We start from the raw sequence: 25,552 nt of genomic DNA, 5'->3' as shown, positions 1-25,552 counted from the left end.
CATTTCAGTCTAATAACTATTTAGTCAATATGTTTAATTTATGTCAATGACGACAGGTATTGATAATTTCGATTCAAAATATCTCGAGAACCATTACTCGTAGCGATTTTTACCAAGATACATTTTTTACGTAAAAAGTGTCGTAAATGTATATGTTTTTACTCAGTACTTTTATACAGCTACCGACGAAAAGTTATTATTCCTCAAACCAGTTAAAAAATATGTAGGTGGCGCCCTCTACAAGTAGGAGTCATATCGACATCAAAATCAAATTTCTCATGTCAAAAAACTCCCAGACACCATTTTTCTTCCAAATATTGACGTTACTTCATAAATTATTTGGAAAAAATCGAAATAAAAATGAAATTTCTACACCCTGTATCTCCGAAACTAAACATTTTAGGATTTTTACTTATTTTTATCTGCAGAATATGCTGCCAAAATTTCTGGAATATAGTTCGGACCACCCTGTGTATCAAAATCACAAAAACACCAAAGATAGGTGTTGTCGATTGCTGCTAATATGGTTACTAAAATTTATTAGTTTTGGTTCACATTTCGATGCCCGTTATTTAAATCCGCTTTATCCATTTTTAAAGATAATTTTTAACCAAAAACTATTTGTTTTGCGTAAAAAATAGCTGTTAATAAGAAGTTTCACTTCAAGTATGCGCACATAGTGCACACACAATTTTTTTATGTATAGAGTATAGGCATTAACTTTTTTGATAACTAAATAATCCAAAGAATCCAGAATTACTTCTTCATAATTGGCAGAGATAATATAGTAACTGTTCATTCACAAAATTTGATTTTACATATATTTATACAAATATTTTTTACGCGTAAATTTTTTTAATAAATTCGCCAAAACAATGTAACAAGATGTTTTTAATAAATCGGGTAAACACGAATACCAACAAACAAGACGTGTTTGATATTAATGACGTTTGAATTTGGCATTAGACTGATTGAATTTTTGATTTATACGAAAATTTTAATTTTAACAATAGCTTTTATTGTACGGGGTGGTCCAAATACGATGGTGATTATAGGAATCTCCGAAATTATAAGATATCCAGCAAAGGTGAAAGAGACCCAACAGGCAAACTTGAGCAACTATGTGTTAGTAAAAGTGTTATTTAAAAACTGAGAAAATGACGGATATTTTCAAACATATTTAGAAAAAACAAAATAATGAATATTTGTTTTTAATTTTTCCGGAATTTGTTTAAAAATATATACATAATTATATACTATATATTAGCATAATGCTAGCTGCTATAATGACAGTTGTTCCTTAAAAAAGGCTTGGTGCATTCTCCGCCGGTGCTGCCACCATCGGAGAATATCGTAAACAGCAGACTAAAAAAATACACGGGTTTAAATAGCGAGTAAACGAAAAATTTATTACATAATTATTTTAAAAGTGTTGGTAAATATAATTTTTGAACATGCTAAAAATAAAAAAGTAAATATTTTGATATCTGCAGAAGGTCTAACTTGTATTATAATTTACTATTCAAGCTAATAAAACTTTTTAGATGAGGTCAACTATGGTACCAGCATATTTTTACGTACCGATTTTGCTAGGGAATACAATATAACATACGAACATCTTTCAAAACACAAAATACACTTAGATCCATTTTATCACATACTAAACCAATGAATACAGAACAACAAACAAAAAATGTAATATACCAAATACCATGTGAATGCGATAAATTTTACATTGGTGAAACATCTAGACCCTTAAATGCTAAAATTAAAGAACATAAAGATTATATTTAAGAAAGGGAGATTTTCACAAAAAATCTAAGATTTGTCAGCATTCATGGGACACAGGGCACAGAATAAATTTTAATAACGCCAAAATTATAATGAAAGAAGCGATAGCCTCTAAAAGAAAAATAAAAGAGGCCTTTTTAATAAAATCTAATAAAAGTAAATGTATTGCTCATGCATCTGTAGATGTTAGTAATGTATGGTAATCGCTTCTTTGATTTTAAAGAACATAACATAAATAAACATAACATACGTAAAAATTAAAAATAATCATACAGAAAGTTTGGGGCTTTTTGGTTTTACCTTATTAAGTAATTGTTATCAGGTAGTAATTGTTAATTTTGAAGTTTAACTTGATATAATGTCACTTTAACAGAACGTCAACGGTTTCTTGTAGACGTATCTGTTTTAAAAAACTAAAGTGTTCTCGAATAGTTGAATTTAAACATTTTAAATAGTTTTTTTCTTTATTCTTTGTATTTTTTTTGCTTCCGACGACGGAAAGAGATAACTCTCCGAAACGTTAAGCATTTTTTTTCTTTGTTAGGCAAATTTGTATAACTGTAAACATAACTTCTGACAAGTAGTTTCGTTTGGGTTTAACGCCAGAAATGTTTACAAAAAATAACTATTTTATTTTGTACATTTTCTTACAGTGCAGTGGCGAAATACCCATATAAAATTTTTTGGAGACATCAGAACTGCGTGAAATACATAGCCGAAAACTTCTGATTTCTGCCGTATCGAGCGCTGCGGTCGGAATTTTTAAAATCAACTGAAATACACCTATAGCCTATGGAATCATCGTGAGAAAAGTAGTCAACAATAGTCCTGATAAGAATATTCGACATAAATAGTTATACTAGTTTATTATTATTTTAAACTGTTAATTAATTAATTAATTGGAATTTTACACGAAATTAGATGTATTTTGACGTTTAAAATACCTATTTGTTGGTAATATAACCAGAAGAATCTACACGTGTTTTCTTTTAAGAAATATGTATTTTTACATTGTTTTATTAAGGTTTAAGACGGTTTCCTTTTTTAATACAATTAAAAGTAATTTGCAGTTGATTAGAAATTTTTTCTTTAGATTGGTATTGAAATTACCGAGGAAATTACTTGAGAAGATGATATAATTATATGAGTTACTATAATTATATTATTTATTAATTATGCAGTTATCTGATATAATTATTTTATTTTAATAATTATATTATTTTCATATACATACAGGGTGGCGCACCCCATTCACCTCGGTTGATTATACAAAAACGAAAAGATGTACAAATAAAATATTTTATGGGTGTATGTGGGGAGGCAATGTGCACAATTTAAAATTATTTTGAAATATACAGGGTATTTCAGAACTAAATTCCATACCAAAGTTATATTTTTTCTTATGGAACACCCAGTATTTTATTTCATTTTTGGATTCTTGAGCCCAAAAAAAGGCGTTTATTATAAGGATTAAATATGTTTAAAATCTTTGGTTTTTGAGATATTTAAATTTGCATGCTACAATAAGAATAGATTATTAACACCCTGTACATTACATTTCAGAATTAATTCTTGTGCTAAGTTTAAAGGTAGATAAATAAACTTTACTGCAAAATGTTATTGCTTCCTTAAATTTATACAGGGGTATCAAAAATTGCTGATCTATTTTAAGGATTTATTTTACATAAAAACTTCGTTATTTCAAATAAAACACCCTGTATTTTTTTAAATAAATCGAAGCAGATTCCAATGCTCTTTCAAACTATATTAGGGTTTCCTATACCTATCTAACTCAGATTTTGAATAAAAAGAATTTTTTAAATAAAATTGCCATCAAGGTGGCTGGTGTCGCCATGGCAATTTTCTAGTGACACTTAGTAACTATTTTTAAAGTCGATAATAGTTTATGGACTTAATTTAAAATTATTTAAATTTATAGCCAGTTTACTTTTATTTAATTTACCTACAATAGTTTAATAAGTAATATTTATGAAATATGTATTTATTATTCTACCAAGAAAACCGAAGAAATAGTCTTTGATTTATTTTCCAATGACTTGTAGATATATGGATTTTCTATAAAAAAGCCAATTACGGCAAATTCATTTTCTTCACTTCCAGTGACAGGTTTCTGCCTAATAAGTTTTTTTATAAACCACACTACCAGCTCTGCGATGTAGGACGAGTAGTTTTTCAAAAGAATGCTTATTATCAGGAAAACTCCTATTTTGATATCTTGGAGCATAAGCCCTTGAGGTCAAGAAGCAATTTTCCTCACAAGATAAAATCACTAATAACATATCCATTCGTTCCGCCAGGAGATACTGCTTTATTTTTTTTGATAAAATACTTATATTAAACTATTGTAGGTAAATTTAAGTAAACTTTTATAAATTATAAATAATAATGTCCATAAACTAATGTCGACTTTAAAAATAGATACTAACTCCCACTAGAAAATTGCCATGGCGACACCAGCCATCTTGATTGCAATTTTATTTAAAAATCGCTTTTTATTCAAAATCTAAGCTAGATAGGTATAGGAAACCCTAATATAGTTTGAAAGAGCATTGGAATCTGCTTCGATTTATTTAAAAAAATACAGGGTGTTGTATTTAAAATAACGAAGTTTTTATGTAAAATAAATCCTTAAAATAGATCAGCAATTTTTAATACCCTTCTATAAATTTAAGGAAGCAATAACATTTTTCAGTAAAGTTTATTTCTCTACCTTTAAACATAGCACAAGAATTAATTCTAAAATGTAATGCACAGGGTGTTAATAATCTATTCTATTGTTGCATGCATATTATTTAAATATCTTTAAATATCTCAAAAACCAAAGATTTGAAACATATTTAACCCTTATAATAAATACCTTTTTTGGGTTCATGAATCCAAAAATGAAAGAAAATACTGGGTGTTTCATAAGAAAAAATATAACTTTGGTATGGATCTTAGTTCTGAAACACCCTGTATAATTCAAAATAATTTTAAATTGTGCTCATTGCCTCTCCACATATACCCATAAAATATTTTGTTTCTACATCTTTCCGTTTTCGTATAAACAACCGAGGCGAATGAGGTGCGCCACCCTGTATGTATATTTAAGTCAACATTTAACGATAACTGCTGTTATTAGGTAGGTACATAATTTATTATTACACAAAAAAACTAAAAATCATTATCTTAAAAAATTAAAACATTAAATGGCATACAAATTATTAAAAAATATATTTTAACATCATTATACAGGGTGGTCCGAATGTTATTCCGGAAACTTCTGCAGCATATTCTACCGATAAAAATAAATCAAAAAGTTGGTATAAATTTATGTTCAAAAATTCTTCATTTCGGTGATACAGGGTATAGAAATTTTATTTTTATTTTTTTTTTCAAATTATTTCTCAAGTAACGTCGGTATTTAGATAAAAATTGAGGTCTGAGGGTTTTTAGACATGAGAAATTTGATTTTGATGTCATCATAATTCCTACTTGCAAGGAAGCGCCACCTACATATTTTTTAACTGATTTAAAGAGTAATAACTTTTTTCCGTATACCTGTATAAAACTACTAGAGACACCCAGAGACTAATTTTCATCAAAATAGCGACATTAGTTCAGACATTATTTTGAAAAAATTGAAATAAAAATGAAACTTCTACAGCCTGTATCGTCAAAACGAAGCATTTTAGGTCACACATTTATACGAACTTTTTTACTTATTTTTACCTGCAGAATATACTCCCGAAGAGTCCTGATTACAATTCGGCCCACTCTGTATAATTGGTTAGATATTAATTATAAAAAAGTTAACTAGAACATTAAAATATCCCGAGGAAATAACGCTAATATGTAAAACATAAAAAATATCAAATTGATTATAAACACCGATTTAAATAACATATAAATTACTGCTCAAATTTAAAAAGGTTTAAAATTGGGTAATTATGATGAAGGAAATGCAACTTGTGTATATAATTGATTTTAAGATTTCATAGTTTATACGGGGTGTGAACAGCCTCCTCCTGTAGTCACTCTATAGGATGCTAAACGTTTTTATTATAAACTCCCCGACACAACATTCTGTCACCCCATTTTTTTTGTTTCTAAAAAGTTTGATGTTTCATAACTTTTTTAATCTTTATAAATTGGTTGGCATTGTTTTTTATTATTTTAATGGCTTATATATTTCGGTTAGGTGAGTTTATACCGGGGTAAATCAAAACTTCGTTTTGTGCAATACATTCACATCCTGTGGAAAAAATGAGACGGGCATTTTGGATAAAAAACACTTTCCTGTAATCTTAGATGTATACCTAACATTTCATTTTTTGAATTATCCTATTATCTCTATTCTTTTATGAGCTACACTTTTTTAAATAACGTACTGATATTTTAACAATCTTGAATTTGTTGAAAATGGAGCTCTCAATGCTCACCGTTATATTGGGGATGCCCTCCGGTAAGTTTTCGTATTTGTTCCTTTCATTGGAAATCAGTTTATACTGATGCATGATAATGCCAGGCCCCACGTTACGCTGGGTAACGAGTTAGGAGTACCAGTAGTTAACGAGTACCTTGATGAGGTTGGACTACGAAGATTGGAATGGCCTCCTTGTAGTCCAGATCTCATTCCAATCGAATATTTGTGCGATGAACATAAAAGGACTGTTCGTCGTCGCCCTATTCTACCTAGCATTAACGGGGATTCCTCAGTTAATTTAGCTCTTGTAAAGGGTTTTCTTGATTTATAGGTTGGTATTTATTGAGCTATAGATCAAGAAATAATAACTACCCTTATTCATTCGATACGAAGACCTCGAGCTGTTATTCCTGCGAGAGGTAGACACCTATGCTATTAAAATGACTATAAAATTAATGTTTTTGTCAATAAAAGAATAAGTTGGTTATAATAATGGTTAGCAAAGCCATAAAGGCTCTCATGATATGCAGAAGACTGGCCGGAAATAGATGGGGCTGCTCCCCTAACATTTTGCGCTGGATGTATACCATGATAGTAAGACCCATGATTACTTATGGAGCAGTTGCCTGGTACACAAAACTAGAGCAACGGACGGCAAGGCTAAACCTATGCAAAGTCCAGAGACTAGCATGTGTTTGCATCACAGGAGCCATGAGAACCTGTCCAATAGCAGCAATGGAGGTCATTCTAGATCTAACACCACTGCACATTGTCATTGGTAGATATGCCAATGCGACAATGATTAGAATGGTCACTAACGGAATTAGTACTGGGAGAATTGTCAGATCAGGGGCTTGGAACACCCTCAAAAAGGAAATACAACTCATGCAACTCCCAGTGGACGATATGCCAAGAACGTACAACTTTGACAAACATGTCAATGTAGTATTGAGCAATAAGAAGGATTGGAAGAGCGAAACGCTTGCCCAGCAGTTAAAAGACCATACCATAACTTGGTATACTGATGCTTCCAAAACCAATACGGGAACAGGGATCGGAGTGTTTGGACCGAGAGCTAAATACTCCGAACCAATGGGCACTTACCCTAGTATCCTACAGGCAGAAATCTACGCTATCGAAAGATGCGTACAACTTATCTTAGATAGCAACTATCGGAAACAAGAAACAGCCATCTTGTCTGATAGTCAAGCAGCGTTAAAAGCGATCAACTCAGTATCGATCAATTCGAAATTGGTCAAAGAATGCATAGAGAAGCTGAATAAATTAGGCAAAGAAAACAAAGTCCTCCTACTCTGGGTGCCTGCTCACCAAGGGATAGAAGGCAATGAAAAAGCAAATAATCTAGCTAGGAAAGGAGCTAACACTCCACTAACTGGACCAGAACCGTTCTGCTTTCCAAGTGGTAACCAACTCAAGGCGGAACTCAAGAACTTGGAAGATTCCATCCGCAACCTGGAATGGAAATCTTGCAATGGTCTAAGACACTCGAAGAAGTTTCTGAGGGCTTATGATCAAGAAAAATTACAGATCTTCCTGGGTCTGAGTAAGAACAATCTTCGGATTGTCAGGGGTTTTTAACAGGACACTGGCTCCTCAATGAACACCTCAGTAGATTGAAACTAAGAAGAAATGGCGAATGCAGATTCTGTGGGGAAGATGGTGAAACACCAGTACACCTCATCACTGAGTGCGCCGAGACGACGACCATTCGTGCCATGAATTTTGGTACGACTGATGTTGGAGATGGAGAACTACCCTCTATAAAACCGTCCCAGATACTGGCTTTTGTCAAAGCCCTGGGACTGTATGATGAGTTATGATTCAAGAAAGGGGGACACAATGGATCTGTAAGGTCGAAGTGATTAACCCCCCTCCCACTCATTCTAAATCTAAAAAAAAATCCTATAATAATGGTTTTATAATTCGGAAACTCTCTATTTATTTATCTAGTAATGCTAAAACACTCTATTTGAAAGTCGATTAGAGAAAATAGTATGATTCATTGGCAAGTAATGTAAATATTTACGATCCGGTAAAATTGTGATGTAAGAGGAGGCTTAGCTTGCCTGTGGCAGGTCAGTAGTAGATAGGCCGGCCGGCTGTTGTGTTGTGTTTTGTCATAGAGCTGATATTTGGGGGTTGAAAGTCTTTTGACTATAAACATTGCATGTACTGTAAGGCAACGGGTCGTTTGACCAGAAGAAAACCTCTTGTGACGTCTTGCCTTCGAGGTTGGTCTTGAGAGTTTGAGGTCTCCCTTGTCTTCTCGATTGACACGATGCGGCGTTGGGGTAGAGAGACTAGTGAGGTACCCCAATTAGCTTATTCGATTGGGATGCGAATCTGTTTAGCGGCAGAATTGCGTCCGGGGGAAGCCCCTATACTATTTCAGGTGACACTAGCCAGTTGTTGAAGATGATTAACCAATATATAACCAAATGATATTTGAATTAGATGGAAAATATGGAATGGGATATATTGAATAGAATATATCAGTGGCTAGAGGGCGGAGTACACCTGGGTGAGTCTTACTATTTTTAACTATCAATTTTATCCAGATCAGTAAATGTTTGTTTTGTTATTTTCATGTACAATGAGAGAGTGCTTGCCAATGACCAACTAAATGGATATTTGAGGTGAATTTGCATTGTGAGACCCGGTTGAGTAAGCCCCAAAAATAACGATTTTACACTTTACTTAAAAATGTGTAGCTCATAAAAGAATAGAGATAATGGGATAATTCAAAAAATGAAATGTTAGAAATACATCTAAGATTACAGGAAAGTGTTTTTTTTATCCAAAATGCCCGTCCCACAGGGTGTTTTGAATTTGTTGATAAAAACAACGTTTTGATTTACACCGGTATAAACCCACCTACCCGAAGAATATAAGCCATTAAAATAATAAAAAATAATGCCAATAAATTTATCTTCACACTGATACTATAATCATAAAAATCGGATTACAAAATAAGAAGTTATGAAACATCAAACTTTTTGGGTGGCGGAATGTTGTGCCGGGGAGTATATTATCAGTTTCCGAATCTGATGATTATTTTGCAATATTTCTTAGTTATTAAAAAATTGGAATTAAAGTGAAAAGTTTCAAAAATAATTTATGTTAAAAAAGTAATTATTATATGCGGTAATGATTGTGGTAACAAAATATTTTGTTAAAATTAATACGTCTTCCAGGAGTAATAAATTAAGAATTACTTCATATTAATTTAAATTTATGTTTTGTTTATCATTTATTAATTTTAAAAGTATATTCGTTACCTTTTAAAGTCAATCGCAACGATATAGCGGGTGAGCTAGATATAAAAATATTTTTATTAGTGTTTTTTAGTGTCATGTTACGGAAATTACGAATATAACAGAAATCGACAGTGATTTTCTTATTTTAAATGGATTATTGTTTTTATTAAAATTAAAAAAAAAATAAATATTTCTGGAAATATTTTCAGAAGTAAGTCTTCTGAATACTACTGTTATATTAATCAATTAAGGCCGCGTAAACAAACATAACAAATACAATTTTATATACTAATTCATTATACTAAAATTAAATAATAAACATATTGTAATTATATTCCTGCAGATTGAGTGAAAAATATTTATATTGTGGAATATATATCAACATAAAACGAAAACAAAAAAAGAAATTTTGAAACAGCTATTTTAGAAACGTCTAGGTTTGCTTATTTCAAGATTTATGAAGAAAAAGTCCTTTGCCTCGGGTACAGATACCGCCACGTTTTGGAAACAGCTCAAAACGAAACAAAATTGAACGCGGCAACAGGAAACGCCAAAAAAAATCCACCCACGTCCTCCCCACGAGTAGTTTTCAGGCGCTTTTAAGAATCGAAAGTAGGTCGAGGCAAACCGAAGTGGGTCAAGACAACTGGAAATAAATCGAAATGCGACAGGGTTGGGCGAAGAAATGCGACCTTGACCTGCTTCGAAGAGTTCTGCGCATAGTGTAGAGACTGTTTATCAATTTTAGAATAATAATTATACAGGGTGGTCCGAACTGTATTCCGGAAACTTCGGCAGCATGTTCTGCAGATAAAAATAAGTAAAAAAGTTCGTATCAATGTATGTCCTAAAATGCTTAGTTTCAGAGATACAGGGTGTAGAAGTTTCATTTTTATATCGAATTTTTCCAAATAATTTATGAAGTAAAGTCAATATTTGGATGAAAATTGGCGTCTGGGAGTTTTTTCACATAAGAAATTTAATGTTGATGTCGATATGACTCCTATTTGTAGGGTGCGCCACCTACATGTGTTTTAACTGTTTTGAAGAGTAATAACTTTTCGTCCGTACCTGTATAAAACTACTGAGTGGAAAAATTTATATTTCCGTGATTTTTTACGTAAAAACTGTCTCTTGGTAAAAATCGCTACGAGCAACCGTTTTCAAGATATTTAGAATGGAAATAGTCATAAAATAAATTTGGGAAATTTTAATTTTTTTAAATTAATCATAAATTTTTCTGCGGAAAAATGATGATAAAACAGTTTCTGTTGAACTTTTGTGTTACAAAAACATTTATGATTTCAGTCTAATAACTATTTAGTCAACATGTTTAATTTGTCAACGGTGACAGGTATTGATAATTTCGATTCAAAATATCTCGAGAACCATTACTCGTAGCGATTTTTACCAAGAGACCTTTTTACGTAAAAAAACATCGTAAATATATATTTTTTTACTCAGTAGTTTTATACAGGTACGGACGAAAAGTTATTACTCTTCAAAACAGTTGAAACACATGTAGGTGGCGCCCCCTACAAATAGGAGTCATATTGACATCAAAATCAAATGTCTCAAGTCAAAAAACTTCCAGACACCAATTTTCAGCCAAATATTGACGTTACTTTAGAAATTATTTGAAAAAAATCGAAATAAAAATGAAACTTCTGCACCCTGGAAGCTGGATAAGAGCACATCACAATACAGAGAAACGAACAGGGTAATTAATAAGGCTATACGTAAAGACACTAGAACTTACAACACGTATATGATAAAGGAATGCATAGAACAGAATTCCAATATGAAAGTACTTAGAAGGAACAGACTCGGAAGCAAAAACAAAATTTACCAACTGAAAGATTCGGAAGGCCACCTAGTCTCGACCACAGATTCAATGCTGACGGTGACTGAAAAGTTCTATACAACACTATACAGCAAGCAAATAACAACAATCAGCGAACCCACTAGACCCCCAGTCATTAATGTTAACCTCTAAAAGAGGAAATTCCTGAAATAGACGTAGAAGAAATAAGGAAAGCCCTGTCCTAAATGAAAAATAACAGAACACCGGGAGAAGACAGAGTAACAACCGAAATGTTCAGATCTGGTGGACAACTTCTACTGCAGAACATGACAGAAATTTTTAATAGATGCATTATGGAACAAAGAATACCAGAGCTATGGCAAAACGCAACAATCACTCTCATTCACAAAAAGGGTGATAACACCAGACTGGACAATTATCGTCCCATCAGCCTGCTCTCGCACTTCTACAAAATATTCACAAAGGTGCTGACAAATCGCCTATCAAACAAATTCGACTTCTATCAACCCCCGGAACAGGCAGGGTTTAGAAGTGGATATAGTACTGTGGATCACCTTCAGGCAGTCCGCACTCTCATAGAGAAAAGCACCGAATACAACTTCCCTATATATGTCGCCTTTGTGGATTATGAGAAGGCTTTCGACTCTATAGAGCTACACGCCATCCTCGATGCCCTACAAAATGCCAGAATAGACTACAGATACTCGGGCATAATATCATCTATTTACAAATCAGCTACAATGACTGTCAAACTGGATGACATAAATATCACAAATAAAATTAAAATGGAAAGAGGAGTCCGACAGGGAGATACTTCCAGACTTTTTTTTCACCCAAACTTTTTACACTGGCCCTGGAGGACGTATTTAAGAAGCTGAACTGGGACAATAAGGGTATTAAGGTAGATGGTGGGATGCTTAACCACTTGCGCTTCGCTTATGATGTCGTTGTCCTGGCCTCATCGTTGGAAGAACTTCAAACAATGCTCGAACAACTTCACCACACATCTGCGCAAGTAGGTTTAAAAATGAATTTGTCTAAAACTAAAACCCTAAATGAAAATGAAGAGCAAGTTAATGTTAATGGACAAAGGATTGAGAACGTTAAAGAGTATATATATATATATATATATATATATATATATATATATATATATATATATATATATATATATATATATATATATATATATATATATATATATATATATATATATATATATATCATGTCATGCCATAAAACTCGGCAAGGAAAATCAAACAACCGAAATTTCTAGAAGGATCAAACTCGGATGGGCAGCTTTTGGTAAACTTAACTTTATATTCAAAAGCAAAATCCCAAATAGTCTAAAAAGAGACGTTTACAACAAATGCGTCTTGCCTGTCATGACCTATGGTTTGGAGACTATGACGATGACGGCACGAAATGTGAACAGGTTGCGAGTGAGCCAAAGAGCTATGGAAAGAGCCATGATGGGTATCAGTCTTCGCGACCACATTAGAAATGAAGACATTCGCCGACAGACGAGGATAACGGACATCGTAGAGAGGATAGCTAACTCTAAATGGTCTTGGGCAGGACACTTGGCCAGACAGTCCGAGGAAAGATGGGCAAAAGACTTCTTTGCTGGAGGCCACGCCTAGCAAAACGCCCAGTCGGCCGACCTCCTAAAAGATGGACTGATGATATCCAAACCGTAGCCGGTAAGAACTGGATGAGGAGAGCACAGAATCGAAACGAGTGGAAGAAACTGAGAGAGGCCTACATTCTGCAGTGGATGAGTAATGGCTGAGAAGAAGAAGAAGACACCCTGTATCTCCGAAACTACGAACCAAGTATTTTAGGACATACATTTATACGAACTTTTTTACTTATTTTTATCTGCAGAATATAATGTCGAAGTTTCCGGAATACAATTCGGACCACACTGTATAATAAATTTTTCGTATACTCGCTATTTAAACCCGTGTATTTTCTCCGATGGTGGCAGCACCGGCGGAGAATGCACCAAGTCTAAAAGCACAATACTCCTCCACCCCCTAACAATTCTCTATTCTACATTAACATTGAACAAGTTAAAAAATTGAAAAAAAAATCAAAATTAAAGAAAATAAACAAAAAAAATTTAAAAGCGCAAAATTTTCAAGTCTAATAATATTTAACAATATTAAGATCTAAAGCTCAGTTCAACAAAATATTTCATAAAAAAATAAACAGGTCAAGGCGTAACACTGTACGGGCACTGAGACATAATTCACACGACTGTATTTTTACCTCCCTATAGCTATTGTGATGACGAAACCGTGAAAATGTAAATTGTGCTCTCTTCACCCTATAAAATATTATAATTGACGCTACCATATTCTCTGTCATTGTATTTCGTATTCTTTTCCAGTAATTAGTACGTAAGTTGATTATTAATTTTGAAAAATCGAAATTTACGGAGGAAACCGTATTTTTTAACCGTCGTCCAAGGTAGTTCGAGCCGAAGCGTGAAATGTAACAGATAAGAATGAAACTGTCATAGAATAATTGATAAATAACTATATATAGTGTATATAATTGACCAAAAAAATGGCTAGTTCAATGGGTGCACTGGGACTTATAGAAGGTAATTTTAATTTATAATAAAATTAATTTATTAAAATTAATATTAAAATGTTTCTTTAAAAAAATATTTTAAATCTAAAAGGTTAAAATAACGATTGATATAAAAAATAATATATAACAATTTATAATAATAAAAATATTTTTAATCATTTTGAATAAAAATGTCTTTTAAATGGTTATAATTTTAGTCCCTGATACTTATTTTATTGACAAATGTCAATGTAACTGATATTTGCAAATAATTATTGTTATCTAGAGGTCTAAATTCAAAATCACTTGTTATCTGCTAGAGTCCAAGAAAATAAAAAATAAATAATACAGGAGTTAAAGGAAGAGCAGAGCTCATTTCAAGTTCTGAATTTCGCTCATTCTCATTTAGAAGTAATTGACTGTTTAAATTTTTTGGTTATAGTGTTTATGTTTTTTTATCAGCGTGTTTTTTTCTATTTTGTAATATTTTCTTTTTTTTGTAATAGTTCTATTTTCATTTGGGAATGCAGACATTTATTATTATTATTATTATACAGGGTGGCGCACCTCATTCGCCTCAGTTGATTATACGAAAGCGGAAAGATGTAGAAACAAAATATTTTATGAGTATACGTGGGGAGGCAATGTGCACAATTTAAAATTATTTTGAAATATACAGGGTGTTTCAGAGCTAAGATCCATACCAAAGTTATATTTTTTCTTATGGAACACCCAGTATTTTATTTCATTTTTGGATTCTTGAGCCCAAAAAAAGACGTTTATTATAAGTGTTAAATATGTTTAAAATCTTTGGTTTTTGAGATATTTAAAGATATTTAAATTTGCATGCTACAATAAAATAGAATATTAACACCCTGTACATTACATTTCTCAGAATTAATTCTTGTGCTAAGTTCAAAGGTAGAAAAATAAACCTTTTTTTAAATTTATACAGGGGTATCAAAAATTGCTGATCTATTTTAAGGATTTATTTTACATAAAAACTTCATTATTTCAAATACAACACCCTGTCTTTTTTTAAATAAATCGAAGCAGATTTAAATGCTCTTTCAAACTATTTTAGGGTTTCCTATACCTATCTAGCTCAGATTTTGAATAAAAAACGTTTTTTAAATAAAATTGCAATCAAGGTGGCTGGTGTCGCCATGACAATTTTCTAGTGACAGTAACTATTTTTAATGTTGACAATAGTTTATGGACTTAATTTAAAATTATTTAAATTTATAGCAGTTTACTTTTATTTAAAATTTATCTTCAATAGTTTAATAAGTAATATTTATTAAATATGTATTTATTATTCTACCAAGGAAAAAGAAGAAGTCTTTGATTTATTTTACAATGACTTGTAGATATATGGATTTTCTTTAAAAGAGTCAATTACGGCAAAATAATTTTCTTCACTTCCAATGACATGTTTCTGCCTAATAAGTTGTTTATAAACCACACTACCAACTATGTCATATAGAACAAGTAGTTTTTCAAAAGAACGCTTATCAGGAAGACTTTGGAAGGAAATCTTTGAGCATAAGCCCTTGAGGCCAAAAAGCAATTTCCCTCACAATATAAAATCACTAGTAACATATCCATTCGTTCCGCCAGCAGATACTGCTTTATTTTTCTTGATAAAATAGTGAATACCTACTTACTTATATTAAACTATTGTAGGTAAATTTAAGTAAACTGTTATAAATTATAAATAATAATGTCCATAAACTAATGTCGACTTTAAAAATAGTTACTAACTCTCACTAGAAAATTGTCATGGCGACACCAGCCACCTTGGTTGCAATTTTATTTAAAAAATCGCTTTATATTCAAAATCTGAGCTAGATAGGTATAGGAAACCCTAATATAGTTTGAAAGAGCATTTAAATCTGCTTCGATTTATTTAAAAAAATACAGGGTGTTGTATTTGAAATAATGAAGTTTTTATGTAAAATAAATCCTTAAAATAGATCAGCAATTTTTGATACCCCTGTATAAATTTAAGGAAACAATAACATTTTTCAGTAAAGTTTATTTCTTTTGGGCTCAAGAATCCAAAAATGAAATAAAATACTGGGTGTTCCATAAGAAAAAATATAACTTTGGTATGGATCTTAGTTCTGAAACGCCCTGTATATTTCAAAATAATTTTAAATTGTGCACATTGCCTCCCCACGTATACCCATAAAATATTTTGTTTCTACATCTTTCCGTTTTCGTAGAATCAACCGAGGCGAATGAGGTGCGCCACCCTGTATACAGGGTGAGTCTTAAATGAATGTAAATACTTTTAGGGCTGGTAGATTTCGATAAAAGAAACATATTATATTCTCTTTACCGTTTTTCAAATAAGTCCAAAATAACCGAGATATTATTATACTTTGAAAATTTAAAAAAAAATATATTTTTCGCTTAAATTTTAGAACCCACTGGATCTTTTCTGGGTTTTATTTCTTGTAAATAATTTAATATACTATCTATGTTGCCATATTATGAAGATATTACTTTTTTTAACTAAAAATTTAAAAAATTTCCAATTTCGTCAAAAACTCAGACGTACATATTTCTGGGGTCGAATTATCCTACCCCTAAAAATATTTGCACTTATTTAAGACTCACTCCTCACCCTGTTTAACAATTTATAATATCTAGAATATTTTAAATCACTTTGAATAAATATGTCTATTTAATGAGTGATATTTCTTGATAATCTCTGGTAATCTATTTTATTGATAAATATCAGTGTAACTGATATGTGCAAACATTGTTATCTACAATATTAATCCAAATATCAGTTTTAAAGGAAAGTAATGTTTATGGTCCATCTGTTGTCCGTCCTTCTTGCCAGATGTCCTATCCTTTGCCATTTGAGGAATTTGATTCTGTGAATGACATCTATTACCTGGGTTTTTTGTCGTATCCATTCTGTACTTTTACGGTCTCTCTTGGTTATGCCCAACAACGGTAAACTAATAGGATTGCTACATCCTTGTACGTTCGCCTCTTCCCGCGCCTCAGCTGACAGTTGTGACGTCATTGTAGTCCTTGTCAAAGCCTTGTTGGCTGTGTCATGATAGTGTGTATTATTAGTTGCCTATGGTAAACTTATAAAAAATAACAGCTGAGAAATTTTGAGTTAATTATTTTGTCAATTTTAAATGTGAAAAAGGTGTCTTTAAAGTTTATAGAGCTATAGAGTGTATAAATACGTTCATTTTGTGTTGTGGATTGTGACAAACTGCTTACTAAGTGCCCACGATTTTGTTTATTAATGATTTTAAAGCAAAATATGGAAGTACTCTAAAAATAATGCTTGCAAAAGGTGATGCTGGGAACTGCTGTTCTTAAAAATGCATTATCCGAGTATTTAATACGATTTATACAGTTAATTTTCTATACTGCATACATATAAGGTGTTTAAATAAATAAACTAAATAATGAACGTTTTGCATTCGGCAACCAATAATGCACGTGTGTGTATTATTGGTTGCCGGATAAGGACTAATAACCATGACAAGGACTACAATGACGTCACAATGCGAGTAGTTTTCGCATGCACCTGGCGGACACTTTTGGCTGAATGAGCAGTCCTATTATGTTAACTGTTCTTGGGTTATGCCCAGCATATTTCGTTCCAATGAGCGTTGTGTACAACATGCAGTTTCCTTATAATGTCTGTTTTAAGTATCCAGGTTTCGTATGCATAGGTCAGAACTGATAGTAGACATTGGTCGAATGTTTTCTTCTTTAGATAAAGTGGTATTCTAGATTTGAATATGATTCAGTTTCTTCTATAAGTACTCCATGCTAACTAAATTCTTCTGTTGATTTTTGGTAGTAGAGATCCCGAGCTGTGTATTAGTTGTCCTAAATATATTTATTTACTATTTCCAGTGTTGTGTTATTTATCAGAATGTCTTTTCTGTCTACTAGTTCGTTGTATATTACTTTAGTTTTTGCTAAATTCATTTTGAGACCCACTTTATTGCTGGCTGTATTTAGTTCGTCAATTTATACTTGTAGTTCTTCAAGAATATTGGCAATTAGGACAAAAATATTTAAAAAGTAATAAATGTATAACAGTTTTTAGAATATCTATTTAATGGCTGATATTTTCATCCCCGATATACAACTATTGATATCTGACGGGAAAAACTGAGTATTGATATTGGTCTGTTTATATAGGTGTATTTTGTTTATGTTGCAATTTTTCTATTATTCATATCATAACGGTGAAACCAGTTATATATTTCCCAATTAATGTTTTTCTCTTTTCTCCTTACAAACTATTGGGAATAATCGATTTTAATTCCATTTTTATTCAAATTACTTATGTCTTCATCGATTGATTTATTGGTTCATGTCGTTTTAGAACCGTTATATAAAGAAAACATGGTATAAAATGATACCCCATTAGGTTATCTATTTGTCTACCACAAAGTAGTAAATTTTATGGCTGACTAACAAGCATTATTTATGTATTGTAAATATTATCTGTTTTAAAAACGTGTACCTAATTATTAAAAAAAAATATATCGTCAGTATAACATTATTACGTAGAGCCAAGTGGCGCAAAAACGATATATTTTTCAAAATTTTTAGTTTTTTCCTTAGTTTCAACCATTTAAATACAAAAGTATTTACTCTACAGTATGTCCCCAGATTGTCTTTACAAGAGGAAAAACTTTTTTACTATTAAGATTTTGAGAAAAATGCATTCTTCATAAAAAGATTAATCCCGTTTATACTTTTCCAAATAGAAATACCGTTTTTTAACGAAAATTAAAGAAAACATGAAAATATCGTTGAATTTTTTGATGTCCTAAAAATCAAAACGCGTGTCTATGGTAATATAATTTCGTTTTCATTCTTTGATAGATCGTTATTGATAGAATTTTAATTAACTTCATATTTTTTGCTGCTTTCAAATATTAAAGAATTAAAAAAATATTTAGTTCAATGCTACGGAAAGGGTGATAATAGTTATTGGAAAATGTAATACTTTAACAACAGCAAAAAATATGACGTTAATCAAAATTAATAATACTCATCTATCAAAGAACGAAATCGAAATTATATTACCTTAGAAACGCATTTTGATTTTTGGCACTTTGAAAAAATTCAACCATATTTTCATGTTTTTTTTTAATTTTCTCAAAAAGATTATGGAAATTTGGAAATGTATAAACAGGATTAACCATTTTAGAACAAGCAAATTTTTTTATGAAGAATGCATTTCTCTCAAAATGTCAATTATAAAAAAGGTTTTCCTCTTGTAAAGACAATCCGGGGACATACTGTATACAAGGCATTTGGTGGTAACGAAACTATTACAAAAGTTCATCAACGTCATCATTCTCAGCTTATTTAACCATTTCCAAATATAATTTAGCCTCCCTCGCATGTTTAGATACTCTCTTTGTAGTTAGGTCCATTGTGTTGTCTATTGTTTCCAAAAGTTATTTACTTTAAACCAGGTATCTGTGTAAGATACAACTATTTTGTTTGATATAACATTAATAATTTCATTGATAAAGATAAGTAGAACAAAGAATGAAAAAATACTTTTCGATATGTTATACTTCTTCAAATATTAAATGGAAAAATAATAAATGCAAATAATGCAGGTCTTATTAATTAAATCATCTAAAAGTTCAACCCAAATCATTGAAAAATTATTAATACTGCATGGTCGAAAAAAAAACGGCCTGAAAAACGGCTTGGGAATGACAATCGATGATAATTTTGGCGAGGTCAATCTCTAGACGTCATTTACTGAAAATTGACATAATAACTTGTCATAACCCAGCCGTCTTTGAAGCTGTTTTTTTCGATCGTATGGCATAATTATTTAGCAACAAGATTATAATAATTATACACTCAGATAAACGCATTGGAAATTTTTTTCTTCTATTTTAAAATGTTGTAGTTTTTTTATTTTTAGCCCTATTTTCATAATTTTTTTAGCAAACTGTATATAAATATATCAATTTAATTCGTAAACTCAATTTATTATAAACTTTATTATTTGACTTATTATAGGTCAGGGTTAATCGAAAAGTTGTTTTTTACCCTATCTTTAAAACATCCTGCGCAATAATTTCGGGAGCAAATTTTCCTAAAACGTTGTTTTTCGGTCAGAACCACGTCTCCTAAATATTTTGTTTTTTGACTCATGTCAACACATGCCTTGATTAATTTATAAGAGCAAAATGAACTTGCCACAAATGTTGCAATTTTTTCAATTATCGTTACTTTTTGATGTTATTTTTCATTATGACCAGTTGGCTTTGGTGATTATTGTTATGTACGATTGAATATGGTTCTTAGTGTCGAAGATTGTGCGAAAGTCATTGATCTTGTTGAAAATGGCCGAAATTATGAATATTCGGGTGGTCCTTAAAGAAGAATAGGAAAACATAACACTATATACCTATTTGCAGCCCCATTAACAGTATGAACCGATGTCTACAGACAGTTATAACAGCCGCGGAAGGCAATACAAAGTATTAGAGTTTTCATTACAAGTTTTATGTTTGTACACGTATTTATATAAGTTATTTTTTTTTAATATCCTTAATTCTGTTATTGTTAGTAATATTAAATTTATGAAAACCAAGCCTGTATCGTTACTTTTTCACGTTATTTTTTAATTTTAATATAGACTTCTAATCAGTGTCGATATGACATTACTACAGTAGTCACATATAAATGGATTAGTGTTACGGTGCAAGAAGGTTCTAAATCTTATATTATTAAGCGTCTCTCCCATACCACATGGAGGGCAAGTACGGAAATACTTACCCAACTCTATAAAACCTTGGTTCGTTCAATGATAGATTATGAATATTCGGTTGGTCCTTATTAGTGATATTAAAAATTAACATCATAAAATAATAAAAAAATTGCAAATTGTTGGTGTCAAGTTTATTTCGCTTGTAAAAATTAACCAAGGCATGTGTTGACATAAGTCAAAAAAGAAAATGCTCAGGAGGCAAAGTTCTGATCGAAAAATAATGTTTTAGAAAAAGTTACTCACTTTTTATATGTATATCCTCAAAACTAATATTTGTTTCAGACAGAAGAGTTACAGGATGGTTCCTAATGTCCAGTGTTTGGCCAACGCTTTATCTCGCTCTGATCTATTTAGCTTTAATATACGGACTCTTACCGACATACATGAGAGACAGAAAGCCTTTCAAGCTAAACAGAATAATACAGGCGTATAATATTTTTCAAGTAATCGCCTGTGTTTTTATTATATACTGGGTAAGTTTTTTCCTAAGTAATAGAGTTACAATGAATAGAAAGACTAAGCAAGGAATATACTAAAACACTAGCGTGTACCCGCGACTTCGTTCGCGTCGAATTAATCATTTGTAATGGTGATGATAAAGCAAAGCAAGAATTTCCATTAACATACAAACTGGATAAAATTTTCTCACATTTATGTCAGCATGAGAAAAACAATATGGCGATATTATTATATAACTTGGTAATATTTGAGGGGCAGTTTCATCTCGTTGGAATTTGACTTTCGAAAAATCCGTTTGTCAAAAATAAGCTTTTTACGTCAAGCAGTTTAAGCAGAATCGTGGTTAATCAATTACCCAACTTTTTGGAACACCCTGTATGATTTTTTAAAAAATTTCAAAATGTGTAAAAAACAAAATAAATTATGCGTGTCCAAGCGTTTTCCCGAAAGACTAACCGTTTTTTAAATAACAAATATTGTAATATTTGAGGGGCGTTTTCACCCTCTTGGAATTTGAGATTTAAGAAACCCCTCCTTATCGAAGCTCTACACCCCACAGTCAATTAGTTTGCCAAAAGAGTTTTTCCGAAAAACTCACCGGTTTCAAAATAAAAAATATTCTAATATTTGAGGGGTGGTTTTACCCCCTTAGAATTCGAATTTCGAAAAATCCCTTCTTATCGACCCTAGTCAATCCCTTTTCCAAAAATCAGCTTTTTACGTCAAGCGCTTTAAGCAGGATCGTAATTAATCAATGACCAGATTTTTCGAAACACCCTGTATACATTTTTAAAAAATCTTAAAATATGTAAAAAAACAAAATAAAGTGTTTAAGCGTTTTTTCGGGAGTTTTTTGGCATGAGAAATTTGATTTTGATGTCAATATCACTCCTACTTGTATAGGGCGCCACCTACATATTTTTTAACTGGTTTGAAGGCTAATAACTTTTCGCACGTACCTGTATAAAACTAGTGAATAAAAAAATATACATTTACGACGTTTTTTACGTAAAAGAGATCTCTTGGTCAAAATCGCTACTAGTAATAGTTCTCGAGATATTTGGAACCGAAATTATCAATACCTGTCATCAATGACATAAATTAAACATGTTGACTAAATAGCTATTAGACTGAAATTATAAATTTGAAATGTTTTTGTGCCAAAAGTTCAACAGAAACTGTTTTATCATCATTTTTTTCGCAGAAAAATTTATGATTAATTTAAAAAATAAAAATTTCGCAAATTTATTATTTCAGTCAAATAACTATCTACTCAAGGGGTTTATTTTTTGTCAATAATAACATGTATTGACTATTTCCATTCTAAATATCTTGAGAAAGGTAACCGATTTTTACCAAGAGACATTTTTTTACATAAAAAATGGCGGAAATATAAATTTTTCCACTCAGTAGGTACGGAAGAAAAGTTATTACTCTTCAAAACAGTTAAAACAGATGTAGGTAGCGCCCTCTACAAATAGGAGTCACATTGACATCATAATCAAATTTCTCATGTCAAAAAACTCCCAGACACCAATTTTCATCCAAATATTGACGTTACTTCAGAAATTCTTGGGAAAAAAATCGAAATAAAAATGAAAATTCTACACCCTGTATCTCCGAAACTAAGCATTTTAGGACATACATTTATACGAACTTTTTGGCTTATTTTTATCTGCAGAATATGCTGCCGAAGTTTCCGGAATATAGTTCGGACCACCCTGTATAGGGCGTTCCATTACAAAAAAAAAACAACGTTCATATGCTCTTAAAATTTAATTTTAATACAAACGTCGTATGAGAGGTGCCACCCAGTATATGCTGAAACCCGCCCACAAAAAATCTTATGTAATTCTTCTTTTTTAGATTGCAACGTCAGGATGGGTCCAAGGAAGATACAGCTTTGGCTGTGTACCATTTACATATCCAGAAGATAAGCAAGCTATGTCACTACTAAAAGGGTTTCATTTGACATATTTTTTGAAAGCAATTGAACTCATAGAAACGATATTTTTTGCCCTAAGAAAGAAGTATAGTCAGATTACTAAATTGCACGTCTATCATCATGTATCGACTATGCTATTTGCTTGGTTTGGATGCAAATATACTGGAAGTATGAACATTTCAAATATAGTGGTATGCCAAAATTTTCGCGACTAATGGGACATATTTTTCATTCAGTTATCGAAAAAATTAACGTTAACGTTAATTATAAACCACTATAAATTAATTAATAATATTAAATATATTATTAATTAAATATTACTAATAACACTATGTTTTTATTTTTTAACCCAGTGACTGCGGTAATTACTAAATTTGACGTTTAGGCTACACAGATTTTTTTCACAGGCAATTTTTTTCTACAAAAATTTTTTGTTTTCTTCTTAAAAACGGTTAATGTTCTGGTATAGAGTGTTTAATATCAAAATTTATAAATTTTACAGATAATTTAAGTATGTAATAAAAAATGGTGGTATCCATTTAAAATAAGATGGTAGCTGTCAACTTCCGGTATTTCCGGAAGTGCCGCCATATTGGAAATATTTATAATCAATAGATCTCATTTGTGTGCAAAAAATCTCCGATCAAGATATTGTAGTTCTCTAGATACTTTAATGAACGCTGAGCCTGGGACACCCTGTATATCACATTTGTTTTGAACTTTTTGGCATATACTGTATATACTACATAACAGTATCAATAAACATCTCTTTTTTAGCTGCAATGCCATCGTTACATATAATGCTAAATTCTTTCATACATATACTGATGTACACGTATTATTTTTTATCGTGTTTGGGTCCAAAATGGCAGAAAAGACTTGTTCACTGGAAAAGCAGATTGACTATGGCACAAATGGTAAAAATGTCAATTGTTATTTATTATATACCTAAAATCAATTTCATTTTTAGGTCCAGTTTACTATTTTGATTATTCACATTATGGTTGGACTGCAACCAAGTTGTCCCACACCAAAGCTATTTTTGATGATGTACCTTCCAAATGTCATATTAATTTTCAAAATGTTCTATGACTTTTACAAAAAATCGTATACAATAAAAAGCAAATGATAGCAAAACGAGTTTGTTTTCTTTAGGCCTAGAAATTGATTAATGAAGCTGTAACTATGTGATTATAGTGATTTTGTAAATATATTTCAACATGAAAAATATAATTAAGTAGAATAAAACAGAACGTTAATTAATTTAAAATTTATGAGGCTTATTGTCAAATACTGTATGATCGAATAAAAACGGCGTCCAGTTGGCTTGGAAATGACGATCGATGACATTTCCCGTATAAATTTACATATAAAATGACAGCGATCTTCATTTCATAGCCATCGCTGACGCCGTTTTTATTCGATCATACGGTATCATTTGTGATACTAACATAAAATTCCATATTTTCGTCAATTAGATTATTATTATTAGAGTATACTAGATTTTATGTGCTTGATGTGACTAATTCAGCTTCAAAAAAACATTTTTTTAGTAGTTTTTGTAACATCTTCAATTAGACATACTACATTTAAATATTCCAATTATAAAATGGCCAATTTAACAAATTTTAGTTCAATTTAAAACATCACCTATTATGCACGTCCCATTACAGTTTTGTTGAAACTTGAAAGCATTGTTGCTAAGAGAATTTAATTCTCACTTTGAATGGAATATTTGGTGGCCTTTAAAAATGAACAGAAACAGATAAATGTGGTACTAGGTTTCCTTACCAAACAGTAATTTTATATGTATGTGTACAGATGTGTAGTGGGCAACCTTGTACTGAGCATAACGTAGATATTTTTACCAATTGAGAAAAAATAAAGCTATAATATTCCCAGCACAAGTACAAAAATAATAAACACCCATTAAAGATGTTTTAGAGGTTAAAATTGGATTACATTAAATTGACTTACCGTATAATAGGACAACAGACCCGAATTATCGTCTAAAACAAACCATCTATACTGCCATCCCTTCATCACATTGGTCCATTTGCTCAAAGAACCCTCCATTACTGCCATTTTAAAACAATAAACTTTTTTTAATAACAAATAATAGATTATCAATTTTTTAACTAGAACATCATCCGCTAATGATTTAATGATGTTGATGTTTAAATGTCAAAATGTAGCTGTCAAATTTTGTATTTTAAATGTCAAGGACTTTAGGGACACTATCCTCATATCGAAGTTTTGAATTTATATGATTTGTATCTATCGATATTATTTTTTCCTTTTGATATCGATAGTTAGATAAAAATATAAAATAGGCATTCTAGAATTTTCTATAACAAAACAATTATGTAACAAACAATTTTTTATAGTAAAAAGTATGTAAAAAGTTTGGTATATTTGGTTTTACAACTGTAGAGTGCCAGTTTTT

The 25,552-nt window shown here is 31.2% G+C and overlaps 2 protein-coding genes across 5 annotated transcripts in view; one reads left to right on the top strand and one right to left on the bottom strand.

Annotated features, from left to right (window-relative positions):
• Positions 1-25,283, bottom strand: part of LOC115886127 (oxysterol-binding protein-related protein 9) — a 75,164-nt gene extending 49,881 nt beyond the window's left edge. For 3 of the 4 annotated variants that reach the window (XM_030905197.1, XM_030905198.1, XM_030905199.1), the window contains exon 1: positions 25,084-25,283. In XM_030905197.1, coding sequence (XP_030761057.1) covers positions 25,084-25,191 — 108 coding nt within the window. In that variant the 5' untranslated portion in view covers positions 25,192-25,283. Of the gene's footprint in view, positions 1-24,897; positions 24,917-25,083 lie in introns of those variants that run through there. The other variant, XM_030905200.1, reaches the window with a different exon arrangement.
• Positions 13,691-24,247, top strand: LOC115886128 (elongation of very long chain fatty acids protein AAEL008004-like). The gene is made up of 5 exons (XM_030905202.1): positions 13,691-13,931; positions 20,985-21,175; positions 23,028-23,274; positions 23,884-24,023; positions 24,077-24,247. The coding sequence occupies exons 1-5, from the start codon at positions 13,895-13,897 to the stop codon at positions 24,233-24,235; spliced, it is 774 nt and encodes a 257-aa protein (XP_030761062.1). The 5' UTR covers positions 13,691-13,894; the 3' UTR covers positions 24,236-24,247.
• Positions 25,284-25,552: the final 269 nt, after the last annotated feature.

Source organism: Sitophilus oryzae, unplaced genomic scaffold (genome assembly GCF_002938485.1).
Source record: "Sitophilus oryzae breed Bouriz unplaced genomic scaffold, Soryzae_2.0 scaffold_469_pilon_pilon, whole genome shotgun sequence".
NCBI classification, from domain to species: domain Eukaryota; kingdom Metazoa; phylum Arthropoda; class Insecta; order Coleoptera; family Curculionidae; genus Sitophilus; species Sitophilus oryzae.
The sequence above is the reverse complement of the archived record's forward strand: the minus strand, read 5'-3'. Positions and strand labels throughout refer to the sequence as shown.